At 41.8% G+C, this 9,981-nt stretch overlaps 2 protein-coding genes across 3 annotated transcripts; both read left to right on the forward strand.

The window, feature by feature from the left end:
- Nucleotides 1–1,749: 1,749 nt before the first annotated feature.
- LOC311253772 (uncharacterized protein) lies at nt 1,750–4,452 on the forward strand (the record flags this gene model as incomplete). Its single annotated transcript, XM_084384250.1, has 5 exons — nt 1,750–1,946; nt 2,049–2,399; nt 2,480–2,568; nt 2,895–2,947; nt 3,583–4,452. 5 exons carry the CDS (start codon nt 1,750–1,752, stop codon nt 3,772–3,774), a joined length of 882 nt encoding a protein of 293 aa, XP_084240376.1. The 3' UTR covers nt 3,775–4,452.
- Nucleotides 4,453–5,617: 1,165 nt separating this feature from the next.
- LOC311253774 (uncharacterized protein) lies at nt 5,618–7,419 on the forward strand. 2 transcript variants are annotated; one of them, XR_014621890.1, is made up of 3 exons: nt 5,618–5,658; nt 6,254–6,864; nt 6,951–7,419. XR_014621890.1 is itself a non-coding variant. In XM_084384251.1 (2 exons), exons 1-2 carry the CDS (start codon nt 6,837–6,839, stop codon nt 7,304–7,306), a joined length of 384 nt encoding a protein of 127 aa, XP_084240377.1. In that variant the 5' UTR covers nt 6,204–6,836; the 3' UTR covers nt 7,307–7,419. The 2 variants fall into 2 exon arrangements, 1 of the variants encoding a protein (XP_084240377.1); XM_084384251.1 differs by lacking the exon at nt 5,618–5,658 and having other exon boundaries at nt 6,204–6,864.
- Nucleotides 7,420–9,981: the final 2,562 nt, after the last annotated feature.

The raw sequence follows: 9,981 nt of genomic DNA on the forward strand, positions 1-9,981 counted from the left end.
AGCTGCACTTGTACTACTGGGATTGCTTTGAGTGTTGCTGTATATAATCTGAAACCATAGACAGCTGTTCTTGATCACGGAGACAAAGATCACAAACAACAAAGCATCAGGGTACTGTCAGTCCAATGGCCATTGTTCTCGAACATTTTTCAAAACAATTGAAGCACCCAGCCTTTACACCCACTGACTCATCCTCAGCATTTTTTTAATGTACCACAGTAATTTAATTTTTTTTAATGTAAAGTATACACTTACTTACTGGACAAAAGATTATGAGGTGCACACTCCACAGTAAACTGCACCCCAATAGACCCTAAAAATTGCTTCTTTTTTTCTTTAATGCCACCTAAAGATGTGCACTGAGCTTAAAACTCATATCTGCATATTTTGTTGTAGCCACACAGATATTGGCCGCGTTTCCCAGATACCATAATTCTTAAGGACTTAAGAAGGCTTGTAAATGACCTTTAATATGAGCATAGTATTTCTATAAATGTGTTTTTATGTTTACTTATTAACATTCTTTAAAGCCAGGCTTTTATTTTTTATATATTAAGCAGACGTTACATTCAGTGCTTTTATTTTGAAAGCGTCTCGCCGAGACCTCGTACACATCCGGTGCTTCGGACTTTACCTGCAGTAGGAAAAGTGTGTCTGCAAGGCTAAGAGTTTGTCTTCAATGCTAAAGTGTGCCTAACTCACATGAAACGCCCTAGCACCTGGCTAATAAGGGGCACAAGGTTTGTTTTGTTACCTTTTCATGCCATATTTATGTCCGGCTCGAGTTTGGTTGCCGTGGATATTTTCATGTATAGAACGTGTTGTGGTTAACGGTAGCTACTATTAGCAACGGCCAAGCTGCCGTGTCGGTCTGTATTGGAAATGAGATGAAGCTATAAGCTAACTCGTAGGTTGTTTTATTAATGCAACAGGATGTATTTTGTCTGTTTTATGTGAGGTCTGCTAAGGTTAAAAACTGTTTATTGAGTTAAAAACGAACGGTTAAAAATGCTAATTTCATGTTAAATATTGTTTTATATTTCACTCTATGGGAGGTTGTCCTTCAGTTAAAATGTGAATTTTCCTTCATGATTGTAACATCAATCGTAGCAGTTAAAATATATATTTAAATTCATGGAGTAAAACCTGTGCGTCTACAATGAGTTTATTAAAATAGATAAAAGGAGAGTCAACTTGCATGATTGTTTATGGGATAAAAGCAGTTAAAAGTAATTTCATTTAAAGGTAACTGTATTTTATTTTCTTCTTTCATAGCTCTTACGGTGTGTTTACATTGAATACGGTCCAAGGAGTAAATCATTGTGAACCATCAGTTTGAGAGTTCGACCATCATTTAGCCGGGGATGCTACAAGGCTCTTAAGAAGGGTTCGGCTAAGAAGGAGCGCTAATATACAGGTGTTTCCCAGACGCGTTCTGAACTGCCTTCTTAGGAGAACCTTAAGATCAAGCAAAAGAAGCTCTTAGTGGGAGCTGTCCACCGCAGTGGTGCTGAAACTGAATCAATCGATGCCAGGCAAATTGATCACCCACCTCTTTATCAGCACAAAAGTCACACACAGCGCCCCGTGGTCCCCCCACACAGTGCAATTAGGCTACGCATGTATCGTGTGTGTGGGGGGGGGGTGTGTGGGTGCGGGTGTGTGTGTGTGCCAACAGGTGTATCCAAGTAGTAATCAAGCCCATTAGCGCATATATACCCTCGTGGATATAGCCACACACATGTGAGAATGGAAGAAACTGGCAGCAAAAGAAACAAGCGGGCACCGTCGTTTACCGCGGAGGAGATGGGCGTCTTAGTGGACGAGGTCTGGCAGCACCGTGATGTTTTATTCGGGGGAACAAGGGGCAAAAAGAACATCACAGTGAAGAACAGTGTTTGGCAGGCCATAGCCGAAAAGATCTCCCCCTCCAGCCCATGTGGCCTGCGTGAAAGTCCTCTCCATCATCGAGAAGACGGCCTCTGAACGCATTAGTGGGGGCATCGATGTTCAGGGGGACGAGGGGCTCTCAGAAAGTGAGGATGAAGAGGAGCCATCCGGGAGCGGAGCAGGGGTGTGCCCGCCCCCAGGAGAGGACGACCCCCCACAACTGTGCCCTGTCCCTGCGTGCCAACCAGCAGGGCCTGCTGTCTGCATGCGGGGAGGCTTAACAGGGCAGCCCACAATAACGACCTGCGCCTGCAGCGAGATGCTGGTGGAGAAGCTGGTGGTGCTGCGGGGGATAGAGGGCCGACTCGAACGACAAACTGCCCTGCAGGAAGAGATGGTCCGGATAAAGCAGGAGAGGTTGGAGCTGCACCGGAGACAGCTGGCGCTTGCCGAGGCGCAGTTCAACCGTCCCTCCATCTCGGTTCCAATCATCCTTCCCCAGGATTCAGGTACGGGGCATTTCTATTTTGTATCTGCATTATGCAATGTATCCCGTTCAATTTTACTAATCAATCTCCCTTCATTGCAGGCGATGCAGACGCCCAGTAAAGACAGTGCGGAGCCATAATGCTATCCGCAGCTCGAACATCTGCATCCCAGCTGACTTTGCTATCATTAGTAAGAGGATTTAGTAAATCTAATGCTGGGATTCAAAGGAAAATATCTGTGAATGAATGTTTAATTTTCATAGTTTTGGGGGACCATTTCGATAAATTATAATAGTCTAAATAATATAATATAATATAATAGTAGTGACCAAAATAATTTTTGAAATTAGCGCTAGCTAAAAGTAAATAGATATTTTACTGATACCTTTCTAAGTTTGATATATTCCAGGTATGTTGTGCCGTTGTCACTACTAGTGAGTCAAATACAGCAGCCTGGTCAGTTGTCCTATGCTTCTGAGTATGACACTGTAGTTACCCCTCTATCCCATTGTACAGTGATTCCCAAAGTGTGGGCAGCAGCAGGCTGTGGCCCCTGGTGGGCTGTGAAGGTAATTCACAGTAAATAAATATGGTTTAAAAAACATAAACACACAATAAAACTAAAATCACAGGATCGTGACAAGAAATTTCATTAACAGTCTGATGATTGCCCTAATAGATGTGTTCAAAATACACAAATCACAATTTCCCTCAAGATACACCCTTGATTTGGATAATGAAAAACTCCCAGCTTTGAATTTACAACTGACAACGTAAGAGCTATTTGAGAAGGTGGTTACATACTAAAGTTGATACACAAACAATTACCTTACCAACATACAGTAGGCTAGCAAGGGATATTGAGCGGTAGGATAGCAGATAGGGATGCTGATTATCAATCACTGATCGAAACACCGTTAAGAATTTTTTGTTGTATTTAGTTTATTTTTCATGTAACTTGGTGTATACCTTGTCTGTTCCTTTAACTCATAATGTAGCCTTATGTTGGGACCCACAGATGAAGTCATTCATTGTGGATTTCAAAATGGACTCTGAACTGAACTCAGTGTCCCAGAATTCCCCATTCTTCACACCTAGGTGCAATATTTAGCTTTGAGCTACTATTGGTCAGGGTGACAAACCCCCCTCTGATCAGAGAGTCAAAACTCCAGCGCCTTCCTTTGTTCTCTCTCTTCTCCTCAAGCCTCTCCACTCCTTTGACTTCTTATCCTCAAGGGCTCCTCTCCATCTCCCCCCCACCGGGCTGCCTGCCCTCAAGATCTCTTCTTCCGGGCTTAACAGCTGCGGAGAGCTGCAAGCTTCATTTGCAGCAGGCCCAAAGAACTTCTCCTCACTGCAGCGACACGAGGTCCTGCCAGTATTCCTGATCAGTTAGCACCAGCAGCTGCGACACAAAGCTTGCCAGCTAACTTCACCATCTGAGGAACACCAAGCAGGTTAGCACTGAGCTGCTACCCTCGCAAAGGACAGGAGCGAACCTTTTCCTCCTCTGCTGACTTTCATCGGTCCTTGCACAGCAAGAACAGCATTCATTGGAATCCCAACGTTCTCCTGCAACCACCAACACCTTTTCTTCAAAGACTGGTAACATTGAACTGGGCTTAGATAGCATAGCATAGCACGGCTAAGCACAGGACTTTAAACTCTGATTGATGTAATGCATGTGTGTTCAATTTATGTGTGTCCACTGTTTGAGTGTTATTGTAATCTCAGGTCAGGTTATTGGTAGTTTGCTTTCCTAGACGGCTAATTCTACATTAGTCGATTGATGCTTCACACAGACTCAGGGTCTTTGCATGCAACTAACCATCTTCTATAACCTGGCATCCCGTCACACACACACACACACACACACACACACACACACACACACATTCCTTGAGCCTGGAGCATGTCAAACCCACATGTGATATCAGTGACCACCATTGTTTCTTTGTTCTGCCAGACACACACTCACACACACACACACACACACACATACACACACAAACCTGTATATAGTACATGGAAGTTAGTGTGTTTCATCTTTGTAAATAAAAGACTTTTGAACCCACATGTTGTCTATTTAATATTGTACAAGAGTGATTGTTGCCAACCTCTACTTTGTCAAGAGCTCCAAAATCCTTCAACCATTACTAGCTGTTATGGTAATTGGTTGTAGTTATTAAGTTCATTATTAATCAGAGTTACAAACAGTTTAGTACCTTTTCTGAGACTGATTTGGTGAATTGGCTTTTTTTCCCTTCTTCAAGGGTGGTGCCCCGAGGTGATCTAATGTAAATTGGAACTTATTAGTAATCATAATTTATAATTATCCCTGATAATCATTAATTATTATTGATAGCCAAATTTAACCCCAAACTCCCTATTACTGTTGCATGAAGCACTACATTATGGTGGCTCGTGTGTTGTGAGCACAACACTTATGTTTAAAGTGTTTTCCATAAAACAATATTCATATTTCATATATTATTAATGATTAATTGATAATCAGCAAAGTATCAATTAAAGAAATTGTTTAAAATGTACATCCCTAGTAGCAGATACTACGAGCAGTGTTACTTTTAAAGCCCCACTCCAATATCCAGTGTTACTTCATTATTAACAGTTTTGTTGTAACATTCTTTTCTAACAGACTATGAGCATTTCTCAATACCAAGAATGCAAAGAATGGACTTGTGTTCTTGAGGAGAATGTTCTTGCTAGTCGTTCTCCGAAGAATGAACTCCGGAGATCACAAGAATACAGAATGCTCCGTTTTCAGTTTTGAGATGATGCATTCTTGTGGAGCCAAATGCAGCCTGCACTGATTAAACAGCTGGGCGTTATCATCCAAAACAAGTGCTCTCTCTCTCTCTCTCTCTCTCTCTCTCTCTCTCCTGTGTATGTGACATGTAAATAAATAAATACACACGTACATAAAGCAGCAACAACCTTCATTCGTTGTACATAAGTATGTTATTTATTTTATTTTTAAGTGCTTCTCAATCTCACGAGCCAACAGCGGGAAAAAAACCCCGCGAAAAGGCTGTTGTTTGTAGATGATCGCCATTGTGGATTTGTGGATTGTGTAGTTAGTAGAGTATTACCACCGTTAAATATGGACCGGCAAGTGTTGCTAGCTGTCGCGGTCGGTATTCTTTACTGGGAGGCTGAGGAGGAAGCTGCTGAGCTGAGGGGGCGTCTTCAGCGGAGGAGAGCCAGGATGAGAAGGAGGAGTCTGGAGAGACCTCGCGCTATCCTAGCCTTTGCTGGATTCGTAAGTTATCTTTTCTTCGGGAGCACTTGGTTTTCCATTCATATTAAAGTTAACAAAATAAATATGGTACGGTTTAGAAGTATTATTATAAATATTAATGTATGAAACAGGATTAACAGGGTCCGCCCCAAACTGTTTAGTAATAGTAACGCTATAGACCCACCCCTTTCATTCATAAATTTCCTACTATGCTACTATACTTGATATGTGATACCTAGCACCACCTACTGGTGAAATCATGGGGGGACCCAACAATTACAGGTGAAATAGAGGAGCATATTAAGTTGTATAATTTCTTTATTTCTGATATCTGATACAAGTCTGATAAGTCTTGTGTAATGAATCAAGTGAAGCTCATTTGTATAGAACACAAAACATACATTAAGTTTCATGAGAGAACTATAAATACATTTTTACAGCATGTGTTTAAATTCATCAGTCTATTCAAATATTCATAGTTGATAGTTAAAAGCAAGTCATTAATAAATAAATAAATACATTCAAATATTATTTCATAAAGTAATAAATAAATAAATAAATTCAAATATTATTTCATAGTTTTACTAATTAAAAAATATTTTTTATTTTACTACAGGATCATTCTCCTCGAATGTATGCACAAGTTAACAACACTGTGCCCATCCTCTGCGCCTTCTTCTCTGAGGAGGCTGACCTCAAACCAGCCTTCAGGCTGTCAAGGGAGACCATCAATCTGTTGGTCCAGATGTTGCCCCGGCTAAAGCCACATGGCAGGAGCCACGAAATTGAGGTGGCTGTCTCTCTGTACTGGCTGGCATGTGGCACTTCCTACAGGGTCACGGCAGACATATTTGGAGGCCATGATGGGCATCCTCCACAAGGCTATCCATTTCCCCAAGCCTGAGGAGATGGAGGAGGTGGGAGCAGGTTTTGCTCGGCTGGCTGGGCATGAGGCTTTTCCGGCGTGCAGTTGGAGCCATAGATGGATGCCACATCCGGCTTGTCCCACCTGCGGAGCAGAAGAAGAGCAACAGGGGATTTTTGCATTTTTGGATGTTTACATCGGCAACACGGGGTCAGTCCACGATGCCCTTGTCCTCCAGAGGTCTCCTATGTACAAACAGTCCCTCTACTCACCAGCTGGCTTCTTCCTCCTGTGAGACGGGGGGTACCCTTGCCTGCAGCATCCGGTGGCCCTCATGACTCCCTACCGTCAACCTGTAGCAGGTGAGAGAATAAATTATTTATTACAGTTGTTACTTTGAATTTGAATTCCTGGATGTATTCTACATTACCTGTATTTTAATCAACAGGCCAAGTTGAGGCCCGTTTCAACAGGCATCACGCCAAGGCCCGCAACATTATTGAGCGCACCTTCGGGTTGCTCAAAACCCGCTGGAGAGCCATCTTCCTCCGGGCTTTGGAGATCCGGGCTCTGTTCGCCCCCAAGGTTGTTGGAGCATGCTGCATCCTCCACAACCTTTGCCTGTTAGCTGGTGACATCCAGGAAGAGGAGGAGGCAGAGGAGGATGACTGGGAGGATGAGGAAGCTGGGGGGAATGCTGCCCAAGGTCAGGAGCTGTCGGGAGTCAATCTCAGAGGCAGACTTGCTGCCGAAGAGTCTGCCCCTCAAGAGCTCCCGGCATTTCTGAGGGAGCATGATTACTAAAGAAAAACCCCAAATTCATAATCAGTTCAATAATTATTTGTAATTTTAATTAATGTTAATTGTAAATATTGTTTTGCTGATTAATTAAACATATAACAATGGTTAATTGTAAATATTGTTTTGTTGATTAATTAAACATATAACAGTTAGTTAAACATATAACAATGGTTAATTGTAAATATTGTTTTGTTGATTAATTAAAAATGATTGTATAGTTTATCTCAATTAAAAATGATTATATTATGTGTATAGTTAAACATATAACAATGGTTTGAAAAAACACCTGTAAGTAAAGTCAACCTCCCAATCAGATTTCAGTTTCAGAAGCGTTTGTTGTGACCACCGTTACAAGCCTTGGTGCCTCGATTTGTCTAGGAAGACGTTTTACCTCTCATCCAAGAGGCTTCATCAGTTCATGTTCGCTGACCAGGCTGAGACTGGTCCAAGGTCCGAGGACCAGTCTCAGCCTGGTCAGATGCGAACATGAACTGGCAAATAACTGACAGATAACCAAGTCCAGTTGCGTTTCGAATTTCTTTGAGACCACTTCATTCACAACTCAATACTCACACTATTTAATTGACAGAATAACAATAAAACAACAACAAAGAACTACATTTAAAAATTACCTACAACTACTACGTATATACACTATTTACATTTTCTCCACAAGCCTCTCAAAGAGAGACAAATACTTGTCAGCTCTCTGACTTGCTGCCCTCTCCCTCTCTTCTTCCCTCGCCTCTGCCCTCTTCTCCCTCTCTTCCTCTTTTTCTGCCTGCTCTCTCAGAAAGTCCATCAGCTGCCCACTGGCCCTGGCGGCTTTTCCCCTTCTCTGGGAGGGGCAGAGGACGGGAGGGTGACAACACCACCTGTAGCGGGGGTCAGATTGGCCGCAACTACCAGGGGCGGACTAATGGAGTGCTGCCCCTGGAGTGCGGCATCCATCTGACCATACCATGGCCAGATGGCAGCTGTCACCCCTCCTGCCTCCACCCCTTTCCCCGTTGGTGGGTCCCTAAGCTCCTAAAAAAATAAAAATTCACTGAATGAATGTTGCCATGTCCAACTTGTTTACTGAAAAGTAGATAGAATGGTGGTACCTTGTACTTTTCTTTCAGGTTATTCCACTTCTTTTGCGCCTGTTTGGGGGTGACAGGCACAGCACTGTCTCTCACAAAGACTCTGGATAAAGCACACACATTCACACAAAAAAGGACAACTTAAACATATTATTACACGTTGAGAACACGTTAACAAAGATATTACAGTGACTAACACACAAGCTGACAGAGACTACTGAATGTGATGTAGTTAGGATGATTGCACTTACATGCATGCAAGGAAGAGAATAGAGAATCACTATTCTCTTCCTTGCATTCATGTAAGTGCAATCATATTATATAGTGAATGTCTGTGTAAATACAAATACTTCATCAATAGTTATATTGATAATATATAGTTAATATTGTTAGTACAAACTAGTATATCACTTAGGTTGATAACTACACCTGTACTATTGCTGTTGCCCTTCACTTGTACTTTGTGGCACTTTAAGTCATTTTTGTTCACCAGGTTACAATTCACACTACTTATTTGATTTGTAGTATTATAAACATTTAGTTTAGCTTTATACTATATTTTTCTTTTATTCATTTAGGTTGCATCAAACTATTTTAAGAGGCTGTGAAGTCTGGCACAAACAAACACACCACCGGACCACTGCTCCTCGTATAAAAACACATAAAAAGCTTACTCACTCCCATCCGGTTTTAGACGAATTCCTCCATCTGGTGAAGAGGGCTTCGTTAGCGGCTCTCCATTTTATGAGAGCTGCGGTTTCGTCAGTTGTCCCTTGATTGAAGTTAAAACAATACAAAAATCAACCAAAATACAGGTCGTTAAACATTTGGCTAGGCTAAGTATAATCTCTTGAACTGACGTTAGTTTACATTATAATTACTCGGATATTAATTTGACGGAATGGCAGCTGTACGAATATGAATTGAAACCGGGGAGAACGGAGGAGCCTGATCCGGGGCCGGGGAGCGACTGAGCAGGAGAGGGAGACCAAAAAAAAAGACATAACATACACACACATGCGGGGCCGTAACACCATGCATGATGTACACTTATTTACGTTTGAAGGCACGGACCACAGCACCAAGCACGCAGCACGAAATACACAGACCACAGTTCGAGTGGACAGACCACAGAACGAGAGCACAGTATACAGTACACAGCATACACACACAGACCACAGCGTACCGTGTAGATAGATAGTTTATTTCGAACATGTAAAAACCAAAATTATCATGTACAAGGTAAACATAAACTGAAAACTATAAATTCTGTTTACATATCCGAAAAGGAATGGGAGGAAGGATAAACTTATTTTATTCCACCCCCTTTTAATAAATAATACCACTGAAATACTTAAAAACAATATACCCCTATTGATTATCAAACACCTGCCTCATTTCTGTACCTTGTAAAAATCATCTCCTTATTTTTAAAAAAAAACTGGTTTATGTTTGGACATTCCCTGAGCGTCCCCTCCAGACTGTTCCATACCGTTCTAGTTTCTTGAATAATATATCATGGTTTTAGGTCTATGAATATCTCAACTGTATACTCTTTTTGGTCTATTGAATTTGTTAGTTCCTCAACTGAAT

The sequence above is a fragment of the Pagrus pagrus genome (genome assembly GCF_965226575.1).
Source record: "Pagrus pagrus genome assembly, contig: HAP1_SCAFFOLD_43, whole genome shotgun sequence".
Lineage (NCBI taxonomy): Eukaryota > Metazoa > Chordata > Actinopteri > Spariformes > Sparidae > Pagrus > Pagrus pagrus.

Coding starts and splice junctions, on each gene's coding strand:
- LOC311253774 (XM_084384251.1), top strand. CDS start 6,837: ATGACTCCCTACCGTCAACCTGTAGCAG. Junction 6,865..6,950: donor CTACCGTCAACCTGTAGCAG/GTGAGAGAATAA, acceptor TTTAATCAACAG/GCCAAGTTGAGGCCCGTTTC.